At 42.7% G+C, this 16,274-nt stretch overlaps 1 protein-coding gene across 7 annotated transcripts in view; it reads left to right on the top strand.

Annotated features, from left to right (window-relative positions):
* Positions 1-16,274, top strand: part of LOC117421428 (SPARC-related modular calcium-binding protein 1-like) — a 177,346-nt gene that overhangs the window by 94,019 nt on the left and 67,053 nt on the right. For 6 of the 7 annotated variants that reach the window (XM_034035852.3, XM_034035861.3, XM_034035908.3 and 3 more), the window contains 3 exons: positions 5,101-5,148; positions 11,835-11,891; positions 14,038-14,118. In XM_034035852.3, the coding sequence (XP_033891743.2) occupies positions 5,101-5,148; positions 11,835-11,891; positions 14,038-14,118 (186 nt within the window). The remainder of the gene's footprint in view (positions 1-5,100; positions 5,149-11,834; positions 11,892-14,037; positions 14,119-16,274) is intronic. The other variant, XM_034035890.3, reaches the window with a different exon arrangement.

Raw genomic sequence — 16,274 nt, forward strand, 5'->3', positions numbered from 1 at the left:
TCAGATGACATTTACATTTAACAAAACCAATGTTATTTTGATTCTTGCACGCTTGCATGTATAGACATTATCCTTCGGGCACTGTCTGCTGCAGCAAACCACAACTCAACTCCCGCTATTTATTTGAACAATGTCGCGCAACACTTGCAATGTATGCTAGAGATCTCGCTAAGAAGACACAACAAGTATTTAAATTAGTATATTGCGGCTCTTTTCATTAACATATGTTCTCTTAGTACATATGACAAAAGTATACTTCGCGAATTGTTGCAAAGAAAATGCAAATTGTGGTATGTTTGTGCTGCTACTGGCCCATCTTAGTACATCTGCCCCTATGTGTGTAAAATGTATTTTGCAATATTACCTTGAAGTCACTAATACTTCCAATAAATGCTGTACATACTTTAATGCTAACTTATGGGATATACATTAACTACAGCCTTACATTTTAACTGTAATGTTACTTTGAACTAATGTACAAAAACATGGTCTTACAATACAAACTTCATTTTCATTATTTCCACAGCCATTTAGTCCTGCCTTAATAATATTGTAGCGATCTCGGTTCCCGCAGGTAGGCTCATCACACAGGGCGAGGCAATCCACACACAGGCGGAGGGCGAGCCCAAACCCGGGACCTCTCACACTAAAGCATAGCGCCAATACCGCTGTACAAAAGAGCCGGCTCCTTTGCAAGGAGTGTATATTGGGGTTATGTCGCTGTGTGTGATTATGTCACCTACCAGCCCTGCTCCTGCCTCCCCCCGTGCACGCTACACTCTCCCCTGCCAGCCTCAAGTCCGCCCCAGACTTGCTCACCAGGATACAGTCTGATTTGTGCATGCCGGGGTACCTGCATCCATTTTTGACACCAATGTAGCGATCTCGGTTAATGCAGGCAGGTGCATCACACAGGGCGAGGCAATCCACACACAGGCGGAGGGCGGGCGTGTACCAAAATGTACCCATTCTGCACTAATGCAAATAAAGAAACGATAATATTGTATAGATATGTAGATTTACCTTCCAAAAATTCAATTGACAGATAAATAAATTGGTAGGTTAGGTTGAGGGGGACTAAGACGGCGCAGAGAAATCCTGAAGATCAGCAATCCAGTCGCTTATTCACCAGTCATAAACACGCATTGCAAGTGAGTGGATTCAGTACTTTTTTTTTAAACCCAGACTTATTGTTAACGTGTTTCTGGCAGTTCCCAGCCAGGCTACAATTAGCTGGCCAAGAATTTGTATAAGCCATTCCCCAGCTAACACTTGCAGTATGTTAATGACCATTGAGATGCTGGAAACCAAAGAAGTACAAGAAGCTTGATAACATGCAAACTCAAACTGTGCAGCAAAATTGCAATGTGTATTCTTTACACTTTACATTTAAATATGATGCGTAATTCAGATTTTTTCAATGAGTAAATCACCCAGTACACAGCTTACCTGGAGCGCTGTGTGCAACCTTTTGATAAGTGTACCAAATGTCAAGAAGTTTTTAGAACATAAGAACATAAGAAAGTTTACAAACGAGAGGAGGCCATTCATCTTGCTCATTTGGTTGTTAGTAGGTTATTGATCCCAGAATCTCATCAAGCAGCTTCTTGAAGGATCCCAGGGTGTCAGCTTCAACAACATTACTGGGGAGTTGGTTCCAGACCCTCACAATTCTCTGTGTAAAAAAGTGCCTCCTATTTTCTGTTCTGAATGCCCCTTTATCTAATATCCATTTATGACCCCTGGTCCTTTTTTCTTTTTTCAAGTCAAAGAAGTCCCCTGGGTTGACATTGTCTATACCTTTTAGGATTTTGAATGTTTGAATCAGATCGCCACATAGTCTTCTTTGTTCAAGACTGAATAGATTCAATTCTTTTAGCCTGTCTGCATACGACATGCCTTTTAAACCCGGGATAATTCTGGTTGCTCTTCTTTGCACTCTTTCTAGAGCAGCAATATCCTTTTTGTAACGAGGTGACCAGAACTGAACACAATATTCTAGGTGAGGTCTTACTAATGCATTGTAAAGTTTTAACATTACTTCCCTTGATTTAAATTCAACACTTCTCACAATATATCCAAGCATCTTGTTAGCCTTTTTTATAGCTTCCCCACATTGTCTAGATGAAGACATTTCTGAGTCAACATAAACTCCTAGGTCTTTTTCATAGTTCCCTTCTTCAATTTCACTATCTCCCATATGATATTTATAATGCACATTTTTATTGCCCGCATGCAATACTTTACACTTTTCTCTATTAAATTTCATTTGCCATGTGTCTGCCCAATTTTGAATGCTGTCTAGATCATTTTGAATGACCTTTGCTGCTTCAACAGTGTCTGCCACTCCTCCTATTTTTGTGTCGTCTGCAAATTTAACGAGGTTGCTTACTATATCAGAGTCTAAATCATTAATGTCGATTAGGAATAGCAGAGGACCTAATACTGATCCCTGTGGTACACCATTGGTTACCTCACTCCATTTTGAGGTTTCTCCTCTAATCAGTACTTTCTGTTTTCTACCTGTTAACCACTCCCTAATCCATGTGCATGCATTTCCTTGAATCCCTACTGGCTGAGGTGGGATTTGAACCGAGGACCTCCTAGTTACAAGCCTGTTTCTTTAACCACTAGACCACATAATGCACATTTTTATTGCCCGCATGCAATACTTTACACTTTTCTCTATTAAATTTCATTTGCCATGTGTCTGCCCAATTCTGAATGCTGTCTAGATCATTTTGAATGACCTTTGCAAATTTAACGAGGTTGCTTACTATATCAGAGTCTAAATCATTAATGTCGATTAGGAATAGCAGAGGACCTAATACTGATCCCTGTGGTACACCATTGGTTACCTCACTCCATTTTGAGGTTTCTCCTCTAATCAGTACTTTCTGTTTTCTACCTGTTAACCACTCCCTAATCCATGTGCATGCATTTCCTTGAATCCCTACTGCGTTCAGTTTGAGAATGAATCTTTTATGCGGGACTTTGTCAAAAGCTTTCTGGAAATCTAAATAAACCATGTCGTATGCTTTGCAGTTATCCATTTTCAATGTTGCATCCTCAAAAAAGTCAAGTAGGTTAGTTAGACATGATCTCCCTTTCCTAAAACCATCATAGTTCCCTTCTTCAATTTCACTATCTCCCATATGATTATTATTATTATTATTATTATTATTATTATTATTATTATTATTATTATTATTTGTTTATTTAGCAGACGGCTTTATCCAAGGCGACTTACAGAGACTAGGGTGTGTGAACTATGCATCAGCTGCAGAGTCACTTACAACTACGTCTCACCCGAAAGACGGAGCACAAGGAGGTTAAGTGACTTGCTCAGGGTCACACAATGAGTCAGTGGCTGAGGTGGGATTTGAACCGAGGACCTCCTAGTTACAAGCCTGTTTCTTTAACCACTAGACCACATAATGCACATTTTTATTGCCCGCATGCAATACTTTACACTTTTCTCTATTAAATTTCATTTGCCATGTGTCTGCCCAATTCTGAATGCTGTCTAGATCATTTTGAATGACCTTTGCTGCTTCAACAGTGTTTGCCACTCCTCCTATTTTTGTGTCATCTGCAAATTTAACGAGTTTGCTTACTATACCAGAATCTAAATCATTAATGTAGATTAGGAATAGCAGAGGACCTAATACTGATCCCATTTTGAGGTTTCTCCCTAATCAGTACTTTCTGTTTTCTACCTGTTAACCACTCCCTAATCCATGTGCATGCATTTCCTTGAATCCCTACTGCGTTCAGTTTGAGAATTAATCTTTTATGCTGTACTTTGTCAAAAGCTTTCTGGAAATCTAAATAGACCATGTCGTATGCTTTGCAATTAACCATTTTCAATGTTGCATCCTCAAAAAAGTCAAGTAGGTTAGTTAGACATGATCTCCCTGCAGGGCTCCCGAGTGGCGCATCCAGTAAAGGCGCGCCGCGCGGAGTGCAGGATGTGCCCTATAGCCTGGAGATCGCAGGTTCGAATCCAGGCTATGTCACAGCTGACCGTGACCGGGAGTTCCTAGGGGGCGGCGTACAATTGGCTGAGCGCTGCCCGGGTAGGGAGGGCTTAGGTCGGCAGGGGAATCCACGGCTCACCGCGCATCAGCGACCCCTGTGGCCGATAGGGCGCCTGTGGCTCTGCAGCGGAGCCGCCAGATCTGTGTTGTCCTCCGGCACTATAGGTCTGGTGGCATTGCTGTGGATCTGCAGTGCGAAAAATGACAGCTTGGCAGGAGCACGTTTCGGAGGACGCGTATTCCAGCCTCCGTTTCCCGAGTCAGCGGGGGGGTTGCGAGCGGTGAGCCGGGGATACAGATAATAATTGGGCATGCTAAATTGGGGTGAAAATCGGGGTAAAATAATTGGCGACGACTAAATTTATTAAAAAAAAAAACAAAAACAAAAAAAAAAAAACACATGATCTCCCTTTCCTAAAACCATGCTCGCTGTCTCCCAGGATATTGTTACCATATAGGTAATTTTCCACTTGGGATCTTATTATAGTTTCCATAAGTTTACATATAATATAAGTCAGGCTTACTGGTCTGTAGTTACCTGGTTCGGTTTTGTCTCCCTTTTTGTGGATCTGTATTACGTTTGCTATTTTCCAGTCTGTCGGTACAACCCCTGTGTCAAGAGACTGTTGCATGATCTTGGTTAGCGGTTTGTAAATAACTTCTTTCATTTCTTTGAGTACTATTGGGAGGATCTCATCTGGCCCAGGGGATTTGTTTATTTTAAGAGCTCCTAGTCCCTTTAACACTTCTGCCTCTGTTATGCTAAAGTTATTTAAAATTGGATAGGAACAGGTCGACATGTGGGGCATGTTGTCTGTGTCCTCTTTTTTAAAAACCTGTGAAAAGTAATCATTTAATATATTTGCTATTTTTTTTTCTTCATCTATGATTTTGCCATTTGTGTCTCTTAGACATTTAACCTCCTCTTTGAATGTTCTCTTGCTGTTATAATTATTGTATGCCTATTATTGTATGCCTGCATGTATTTGCTTTTGTCAGTGTCGTGAGTTTGAAATATTTTGTGTAAAAGTTGTGTAAAAATTGTGCTTTTGTTTTGAAGGTTCAGTAACTGATAAGCCATTGGGGCAGCCTAGCTCGGAGAGAAAAGGTGAGTTCAGATTCTCTCTTCTATGACAGGCAGTATACACAGTGACGGAGGCAAGGTGCTGTACCTTCAGATTAGGCAGGAGGGGCGGGTGGAGGAAGAGTGGAGATCAGGGGGGTCTTAGACAGGTTGTAGTAAGGTGATTGCCTCAGGGAACACAAAGCTGCTTTGATTTAGCTTGGAGAAAAGTATGCAACAGGTTTCAATCCTGGAGGTACTGTGGGCTGTGACTATCCACAATCAAACAGAGTTGCAACCTTTTCATTGTCTACTAAGGATGGAAATGAGTGTGTGTAGAACAGTCTGGGAGCACTGAGAAAGGAATAGGAATGCCAGTTATGTTTTTATAGTGTTAGAAATAATTGCCTGTCTGGCAGCTCTTGCAAGCACTTAGCAACACATTGTATTGTGCAGCAGAGACTGAAGCACTGAGTCCAGCTTTCTAGGTCTTCCAGGAATTGAGCGAGGCTGTTTGTGGTACAGTCACGAGAGGAATCTTTTAAGTAGAAAGCTTTAAAACCAAAATGCAATAAAATACATATGCTGAATTAACTTAAAACCCAGTTTTATATTTTTCTACTATAATACTTGTGGATAAAATATAAATGTAAACAAAATTAAAAGACAGAGTTTGACCTGTGAATCCGCTGGTTCATGTTGAGAGATATTGTTCATCATGTCTATTGCCACTTTGGGTCTATCAGACTTCACTGAGGTTTGAAACAACTGCATTTGTGTGTAAATGGGCAATCAACCTGTTGAATCCTCAGCAATATCAGTACATTTTTAAAGAATGTAAACTGTATGCCTTTAGGCAACAAGTGTGAAATTGTTTGACTTCTTTATTGACAGAAGTCTGTTCAAAATAATTATAAGGACCACCCTCTAAACTGTGTGTGTGTGTGTGAGTGCAGCATTGGCAGTCTCCACTACCTTCTTACCTTGTACCAGCTCAGATAGTTGACAAGTCACCCTTGATGTTGTGAGGTGCCCTGATGGTGCCTCTCCATTTCCAATGGGGAGAGACGTGCTGAGGGAGACTGTGGAGAGGGAGACTGTGAAGAAGAAGACTGGAGAGGGATACTATGGAGAGGAAGACTGGTGAGGAAGTCTTTACGTGTCAAGGGAGACTGGAGAGGAAGACTGGAGAAGAAGTCTTTACATGTTGAGGAAGACTGTGGAGAGAAAGACTGGAGAGGAAGTCTTCACGTGTCGAGGAAGACTGGAGAGGAAGACTATGGAGAGGAAGACTGGAGAGGAAGACTGGAGAAGAAGTCTTTAAGTGTCGAGGGAGACTGGAGAGGAAGTCTTTAAGTGTCGAGGGAGACTGGAGAGGAAGTCTTTAAGTGTCGAGGGAGACTGGAGAGGAAGTCTTTACGTGTCAAGGAAGACTGCGGAGAGGACGACTGGGGAGAGGAAGACTGCAGAGAGGAAGACAAGAAGAAGTCTTTATGTGTTGAAGAAGACTGTCGAGGAAGACTGTGGAGAGGAAGACTGTCGAGGAAGACTGTGGAGAGGAAGACTGGAGAGGAAGACTGCAGAGAGGAAGATTGCGGAGAGGAAGACTGGGGAGAGGAAGACTGCAGAGAGGAAGACAAGAAGAAGTCTTTACGTGTCGAGGAAGACTGGAGAGGAAGACTGTGGAGAGGAAGACTGTCGAGGAAGACTGTCGAGGAAGACTGTGGAGAGGAAGACTGGAGAGGAAGACTGCAGAGAGGAAGATTGCGGAGAGGAAGACTGGGGAGAGGAAGACTGCAGAGAGGAAGACAAGAAGAAGTCTTTACGTGTTGAGGAAGACTGGAGAGGAAGACTGTGGAGAGGAAAACTGTGGAGAGGAAGACTGCAGAGAGGAAGACAGCAGAGAGGAAGACAGCAGAGAGGAAGACTGGGGAGAGGAAGACTGGGGAGGAAGACGAGAGGAAGACTGGAGAGGAAAACTGCAGAGAGGAAGACTGGAGAGGAAGTATTTATGTGTCGAGGGAGACTGTGGAGAGGAAGACTGGAGAGGAATACAAGAGGAAGACTGCAGAGAGGAAGACTGGAGAGGAAGTATTTATGTGTCGAGGGAGACTGTGGAGAGGAAGACTGGAGAGGAAGACTGCGGAGAGGAAGACTGTGGAGAGGAAGACTGGAGAGGAAGACTGGAGAGGAAGACTGCGGAGAGGAAGACTGGAGAGGAAGTATTTATGTGTCGAGGGAGACTGGAGAGGAAGACAAGAGGAAGACTGGAGAGGAAGTATTTATGTGTCGAGGGAGACTGTGGAGAGGAAGACTGCGGAGAGGAAGACTGGAGAGGAAGACTGCAGAGAGGAAGACTGGAGAGGAAGACTACAGAGAGGAAGACTGGAGAGGAAGTATTTATGTGTCGAGGGAGACTGGAGAGGAAGACTGGAGAGGAAGACTGGAGAGGAAATCTACGTGTCGAGGGAGACTGGAGAGGAAGACTGGAGAGGAAGTCTTTACGTGAAGAGGAATATTGTGGAGAGGAAGACTGGAGAGGAAAACTGTGGAGGAAGTCTTTTGTCCGCTGTCAGAATGCAGCCATTGTCTGACCGGCACAATTAACTCTTGAATGGACTGCCAGCTCTTTGACCTCCCTTTTTAAGAACTCCATCACAACAAGGTTTTAGGTTTCCTTTTTATTTCCTTTTTTCTGCAAAATAATGGATCAACGGTGACTCTTCCACCCCCTTCTCCTTTCATCCCAGGCCCTTATCTGGGATGTCAATCAAGCAGTGCCAGTGCAATAGGAGGCTGTGAATGGGTGTCATTGACAGGCCTCACGAGGAAGAATTCATTCCCTTTTTATTTGGAACTGGTTGTTGATGAAATATTTCTCCCTTAGCACCAACTGACATCGAGAGTTTGTGACTGCTTTTAACCTCCTCTGAATTCCTCCTCAGATGCAGCTCCAAATGGCTCAGTCCTTAAAGTATGACAGGTTAGTGGCTGGTGCCCAATAGAGCTGCCTGTCTCGACTAAAATACTTCTATAATATCTAAGAATAATAAAACGTACACTTGTACCTCCCATCACAAATGATCCCAAGGCACTTTACAATAAAACAACATTAGAGAATAATGATGGAATCCATTAACACCTTACAATACAATTACCATACAAATAAAAAATAAACAAGAAAACAGACCGGACACCAGAAGTGGGCTGTTTAACTTGAAGATCTAGCCGCAAGTCATCTAATCTGGCGTCCAATGATACAAGGAGTTAAAAGCTGAAACACTTTGATGGAAATAATAAAAAAACTGGGAAAGAGGATTGCAATTTTCCTTAAATTCTTAAATATGTTATGAGAATTCGGGTGAACAATAGCCCTTGTTTTTATCACTGTTGAAGCGTTTCTGATATTAAGGTAGCAGGACGTTACTTTGAATGTGATCCTCAGCTCATGTTGGGTATGGAAGCTTGGGGGAGGTCTCAATTAGTGGTCATTGTTAGAATTGTTACACTGGGTAGGACAATAATGGGCAGGATATTGACAAAGTCACTCCTTATATTGGAGAAGATCATATTTTTTAGGTCCCATTGCAAAGACACATTTACAACAGTAAAGTATCACCAAAGTGCCTGTAGTTTACAGATCCCACCCAGATTTCACCCTAAAAAAGATTGTATACTCCTGACTTCATGTCATTTATTAAACATATTTGAACAGAAACAAGCCTGCTGAGATATCATCTCTGTTACAGCGGTGTCCTCATCATCAGATGCTGTAATTATACTGCACTAACTGTCTAGAACATTGATATAGGTCTTGACTCCTCCCATGCCCTTATAAAAGTTTACTATAGTATAGCAAAGTATAATAAAGAATACTGAAAGTATGGTAAAGCATAGGTAAGCATTGTAAAGCCCAGAGAGGTATGGTAAAGCATAGGTAAGCATTGTAAAGCACAGAGAGGTCTGGTAAAGCATAGGTAAGCATTGTAAAGCCCAGAGAGGTATGGTAAAGCATAGGTAAGCATTGTAAAGCACAGAGAGGTCTGGTAAATCATAGGTAAGCATTGCAAAGCCCAGAGAGGTTTGGTAAAGCATAAGTAAGCAATGTAAATCCCAGAGAGGTATGGTAAAGCGTATGTAAGCATTGTAAAGCCCAGAGAGGTATGGTAAAGCATATTTAAAAGTATGGTAAACTATGGTAAATGCATTGTATAACCATGGGAAAACCACAGGAAAACTGCAAAATTACCATTCAAATTTACCAAGGTAAGCTTTTAGAAGGGCGGCTATAGGTCAATGCACATCACTGTTGTGATTTGATCATCCTCTAAAATGACTACCAGGCAGTTGCAATGGACTGAGACTTTGGTAGAATGGTGCAAATCACACTTCACAGCACCATTTTGAGTGTAAGGTATTATGTGGATTTCATCTGCATTAACAGTGTTACTGTCACCCATTCTTTGCATGGTACCATTGAATGTTTCATTGCTGTGCACAGGGGCAGTGGATTATTTGGTGTGGTAGACTTTTAAGAGCACAGTGCTTGCATTGTGTATTCACTATATATACTGATATATACCAATCAACACTGTGAACTCTCTGACTGCTTGCACATCAACTTCACATCGTCCACTAAGCCTTCATTTTAAAATCTCTGCTTTAAGCTTTATTCAGTCGAATGAACCATTCTAAAGTCTACATTCAAATATGGAGTCCATGTTTAAAAATGTATTAGCCGTCAGTGCAGTGGGCCCTCAAACATTATAAATTACAACCAATGCAAAGCAACTGGGAGGGATGTTATTTCTTCATTTACTGGAACAAAATGTGTTCTTGCAATGGTGGCTCCCAAGACTGGTATAAATGTGAAGTATACACAGGAGGTTGTCTTTACTGATCTTCACTGTGTATGAGAAGTAGGATCTTAATACCCTTTACTCTACGGGCAATGGGAGGTTTTTGCTCATACTCCATGCATGTGAAATGAAGTTTAATAGCTTCAACTAAAGAAACAGAGCAGTGGTTAACACTTTTAAAAATGTAGAAATCTACCAGACTATTGAAATATCCAGGTAGATTTGACCAAAAAATATAATGCAGGAAATGCGCCTGTTTGAGTAGTTCATGGGGAGACCATGCTTGATGGGAATGACCAAGGCTTTCCAAGGTTTGGTTTCTAATGAAACCAGTGGATTGGCTGGCAGAGTGAAGGGCCTGACCAGTATATTTATTGGATTGGTTATTGCGGCGTGCAGGGTGAGTAGGAGAGAACTGATTGTTTAGTAGAATTTGGGGGAGGGGGGATGATTACATTATTGAGTATTGCTGATTCACTAACAGTAGTGTAGTTGAACACAATAGTATAATATCAACAGTTGACCGCTTGAGCTGAAAATGTATTTCTCTAGGTAAATCCATAACATCCTGCAATTGCTGTCCTTTATGATTCTCATTTTCTGACAAGTTAATCCAAGAACAAAGAACACCTCATAATTTCCTGTGTGATAAGACTAGAAAGCAGCAGGTTTGTTCCTTCACAAGTAAGTCATTTTAAATCCTGCCCTGGGCTTCTCTGCCTCACCACAGCACCTCTAATGTTAGCACTGTGTGTTGCATTCTCTGTTGGGGTGGAGAGAGGGAGGGGGGAAGGGGGAGGGGGAGTGTTGCTGAAGTTTCATCTGTGTTATCTTTTCTGAAGCTGTTTCTCTGGGACTGTAACAATCTGCATGAGGTGATGAAGATGAACATAGTATCTGATCTGGAACAGACATTGTGGGATGAGCTTGGTTTTTAAGCAATATCTTTAAACCCTTCCCTCATGTACACAGAATGCTACAGTCCCTCTGCACTCGTTTTCTTGAAGTGTGATTTTCCTTTTCCTTTTTTTCTGGGTATCATGTGACAACATTGTATACTCGCCCTGCCACCCCTTAACAGAATAACCTGCACAAGTATTAACCCTTTGCACTGTTTCATTTTGTAACTGAACACAGCCTGCACTTCCATATACAACAATCTAAAAGAACATCCACACATCTGTGCATAATCATTAGGGCCCATTCACACTTACATTACATTGGAGGGTCATCAACAGCAAAACAATACAGGAGATATTTTAAAATACAAATTGCTTAAAATAAACAAATAGGTCCTGTTTGAATCCATTCAGAGCAGACAGTAAAGAGGAGGGTCAAGAGGAGGATACAGTGTGCAGAGCCTGAAAACAGATGACACCACAAACACAATCATTGAGCACTGGAACCATTCAGAAAGCAACATCTGTGCCCTTTGTGATCTGTCTCCTCCTAGCGGTTGATACATCAGCAGAAGACCCATACTTACCTCTCGACTAGAGAGCTGGCTCTTCAGTTGAATGACAAGACGTCTGTATGGTCTGTGGTTCGCGTCCAACCCTTGCCTTGCTGTTCAATTCAATGGGCTGAGATACCAATTGATTAGAACTCACAGCCACTATTGTGTTTAGAGCACTGCCTCCCACAGGTTTCTCACTCCCTCAGTCTAATCTGAAGGGTAGAGCAGTGGTGTAATGGAGTTACCTGAGCCCCTTTCCCTTCTCACTCTGTCCTTGCCTGTGTGTCTCTGTCTGTCTTTCTCTGATCTTGGCCAGGCCATGTGCAAATCCCAACCATTCAACAGTGCTAGAGAGTAGATTGTATTAACCTCAATAATGGTAGTTTCTTTTCGTTTCTTTTTAACTCTTAACCCAGATGACGGATCCAAGCCCACTCCCACGATGGAGACCCAGCCTGTGTTCGATGGCGATGGTAAGAGGTGTTTCCTGTTCTGGGGACTGTGCTAGGCAATAACGGGACTTCCTCATAGATGACCACAAGGGGATTCGCTGCGCTTGGTATCTTATCAGGAGCCATGTTACTGACCCTTATGGTTATTCCTGTTATAATACAATCAAGGTCATGTGACTTACGATTTCAGGTATTTTCTTCATATTTCATACACAGCTGTATCTTGTGATTCTCTCAGTGTGATATTTACTGTTTCACTGGCCACATCAGAGGTGCCACGGGAATGCTTTGTTTTGTTTACAGAAACACCAATGTTGAGTTTACAACTCCTGTTTAGAACAGGCTGCTTAGCGACAAATCATTCCAACATTTTTATCTTGCTTGTTTGTTTTTGCTAAAGAAGCCATGAGTCGGAGTTAATTTTCAAATCAATTCCAAGGTTCTATCTAGCCTCTCAGTCAGCTATGAGCAGAGCAGAGCAGTCAGTCTTTTGCCAGATTACCTGCTTGTTCAGCCTCAGCGAAGTGAATAGAAGCAAGAATCCACTTATAGTGTAATTGACGCTAGAAACCTCAGAACTTTCATCTACCAATCAGGACGCTCCACTGCGGGGCACTATCACTTGGTAGACGACCGTGGAACATTCAGACAGAATGTCTAGCTTTAAAAAACTTGAAACAGAAGTTAAGTAAAACATTGAAAAGTGTATTAAAGTTTGAATAGTTTACAATAACAATAATCACAATAAAACCCTGATTATCAGGCGGTACTTTGGCAGTTGACCTTGACTTTACGACAGCTCTTACCCTCCGAGGCGGTCAGCTATCTTACGGTAATGGCCTGTAATCAGGGTGCTGTTAAATTATACTTTATACCTCAGCACTTCAGTCCAGCTGCCGCCCCTTCACTGGGTGACAACAGACCTGCAATTACACAGTATAGAGCGTGTTCTATTGTTCCACCCAAAATCTGTTTGGAATTATCAGTAGACAATAACATACACCTTGCTCCAATATTGAAAAGCAAGCTAAAAGATCCTGCATTAGCCAGCCAGGGGGGAGATTTTAAACAGACGTGTTGCAATAACGGAGTGGTAATGTGATCATTTTGCGAGTCAGCCTGATACTGAAAGAATGAAATGAACTTGACAGTTCACTTCGCAGTCACATTTCAGCAATAACATATTGAGTTATCTGAATTAGAAATAATTATTTCACTTTCCATTTAGTCACTCGTCACAAATGCAGTATACAGTACAGCAATTGTTCGGGCCAGAAACAGCGTTCAGTATTTTCCATGAAAATATATCCAATGCTTTCACCAGGCATGCAATTTTCTGTAGCAAAGCCTAAAAGCAGGAAATCAACACATACTGAGGTGCAACAACTGACTGAACACTCCTGACAACAGCGAAAATACCGGCACACAAATAGCATTTCAAATGAACAGCCTCATACTGAACAGTATCAAACGCATTAACGTGTAAAACACAGCAAACTTTATTCTGGCAAAAAGCACAACTGAAAGTAATCTTAACAGGTGCCTACCTGTTTACATGTAATATCATATGTCCTGTAAAGTGCCTACCTGTTTACTCTGTGTCCCTGACGGCTAACTGGCAGAACTTCTCTGTTTGTGTTAGTAAGGGCCAGAGCGCCGAGTCAGCAGAGTCTGTCTCGTGTTTTTTTGCCACAGCTGTAGATGGATTTTTTTTTTTTTTGTGCATTTAACATTTAAAAAATAGACTTTTTTGCACGTACAGTACAAGCACTTTTTTCCATTACCAGTATGTGTCTCGCTCTGTGACCTAATTTTTAATCTCCCTAGTTGACTCAAAAATAAGACATCCAACAGTATTTTACACAGACTAATAATAATAATAATAATAATAATAATAATAATAATAATAATAATAATAACAATAATAATAATAACTCCAGCAGACACGGATCTCTTGCAGATCGTTAGTCGGCTTTACATAAACAAGTGTTTAAATGTGCTACGCTAAAATGGAAGTTTATTCCAGGCTAAACTGCAGCACCAATCATTTAAATCGGGCCCAATGTGTTAAACAGCAAGACACTGTATATAAGCACCCAAGTGGTGCTGGACATCACCATGAGGAATGCAGACAGTAACAGCTAAGCTGCTTGTCTTGCCTTTGCAGAGATCACGGCTACGACCATGTGGTTGCTGGACTTCATCAACAAGGAAGCCAGTCAGAACAGCTCGAGCCTGAGGAACCCAGGTAGGGCAACACTTTATCAAGCTCCTCCCCCTGCAGAGGGGAGGGGAGGAACCCAGGTAGGGCTGCACTTTATCAAGCTCCCCCTGCAGAGGGGAGGGGAGTGGAGGAACCCAGGTAGGGCTGCACTTTATCAAGCTCCCCCTGCAGAGGGGAGGGGAGTGGAGGAACCCAGGTAGGGCAGCACTTTATCAAGCTCCCCCTGCAGAGGGGAGGGGAGTGGAGGAACCCAGGTAGGGCAGCACTTTATCAAGCTCCCCCTGCAGAGGGGAGGGGAGTGGAGGAACCCAGGTAGGGCAGCACTTTATCAAGCTCCCCCTGCAGAGGGGAGGGGAGTGGAGGAACCCAGGTAGGGCAGCACTTTATCAAGCTCCCCCTGCAGAGGGGAGGGGAGTGGAGGAACCCAGGTAGGGCAGCACTTTATCAAGCTCCCCCTGCAGAGGGGAGGGGAGAGGAGGGGATACGACCTCTGCACAGGCCCTGGTCTCAACCACATACTGAGGGGAGGGGAGGAGCTATCACCTCTGCACAGGCCTTGGTCTCAACCACATACTGAGGGGAGGGGAGGAGCTATCACCTCTGCACAGGCCTTGGTCTCAACCACATACTGAGGGGTGGGGAGGAGCTATCACCTCTGCACAGGCCCTGGTCTCAACCACATACTGAGGGGAGGGGAGGGGATCCCACTTCTGCACAGGCCCTGGTCTCAACCACATACTGAGGAGGGGGGGGGGGGGGGATATCACTTCTGTGTTATACTGTCACGCCTATATCAGCTATCACTTGGAACAGGAACATCATGGGAGGCTCCCAGCTTGCTGAAGCATCCACACACCTACAAGCTGTGCATCTGAAGTGTCAATAATCATCATACAAATTAGTGAGATTCCTCAAGAAAATGAGTCTATGTGGTACAAAGTGTGCTTGTCATTAATGCCAAGCTCCAATCCTTGCGATTTATAAAATAGTTTCATGTTTTATATATATTTTAGTTTATAAAACAAGTTCAGCAAAAATAAAGATATATTCATTGGCTCCAATGTAATCATTGTTTCTAATTTATTTTGGAGACAATGGCATTTGTTTCGTCTTCAGAGTCTCCTTTAAAATGATCCCTGACCGAATTACATATTCGCAGGCTCTGAACCTCTGGTAGCAGAGTGCAGTCTTCACGCTTGTAAACCCAGGCATGCAGTGCAGTGCATGTGGAGAGGATGAGGGTGCTGGAGAGGACACCAGGCCCTGGTCTATGCCTCATCCAGGCCCACGTTAATAGCACAGAGCTGAGCCAAATTCAGCACAAACTAGAGCGCAATGAGAGCCTTCACCATGGGCCTTGTTCTGCTGGTCTTAGCCAAGGTCTGGTGGCTATATGATTTGTATACCAGAGTTAGAAACCTGCACTTAGTCCTGGCTTTCAGAGCTACCCTCATTTAAGTATATAATTGAAATAGGGCAGCAGTGTAGAGTAGTGGTTAGGGCTCTGGACTCTTGACCGGAGGGTCGTGGGTTCAATCCCAGGTGGGGACACTGCTGCTGTACCCTTGAGCAAGGTACTTTACCTAGATTGCTCTAGTAAAAACCCAACTGTATAAATGGGTAATTGTATGTAAAAATAATTGTAAGTCACCCTGGATAAGGGCGTCTGCTAAGAAATAAATAATAATAATAATAATAATACATTTGTCTAAGCATGTTACAGCTCTGCTGAACTGACATGTTCAACTCAAACTCAATCAGAAAAACAATGATTTGAAGGGAGACAAGAACAAACCTGTACTGCTGTTTGAGTGCTGAAAAAGCTTTAGTTTGTAAAACTTGCCACTACACACCTTTATGCTTTCTCATCCGTCACCTCTTTACGTTACTGTGGGTATTGAACAAAGAAAAGATTTATTTAAAGGGACAGTTCTCAATTATTTTCCTGGTGGAAGCTGATGAATCCACTGATGTGTCTTCACACCACTAAGCTAAAGGCTGTACACCCACACAAGACATGCATGCGTAGTGTAAACCATACATTGTCCCTCCAGTAACACCAGGAACTACCCACGTTAATGCCACCCTCTAATGGGCAGCAGCAGGACCTCACTGCTTGGGTTCTCTGCAGCTCAGCTACAGGGAAGGGAGGGGCAATGGCATTTGGATACTGTGAAAAT

Source organism: Acipenser ruthenus, chromosome 18 (assembly GCF_902713425.1).
Source record: "Acipenser ruthenus chromosome 18, fAciRut3.2 maternal haplotype, whole genome shotgun sequence".
NCBI classification, from domain to species: Eukaryota; Metazoa; Chordata; class Actinopteri; order Acipenseriformes; family Acipenseridae; genus Acipenser; species Acipenser ruthenus.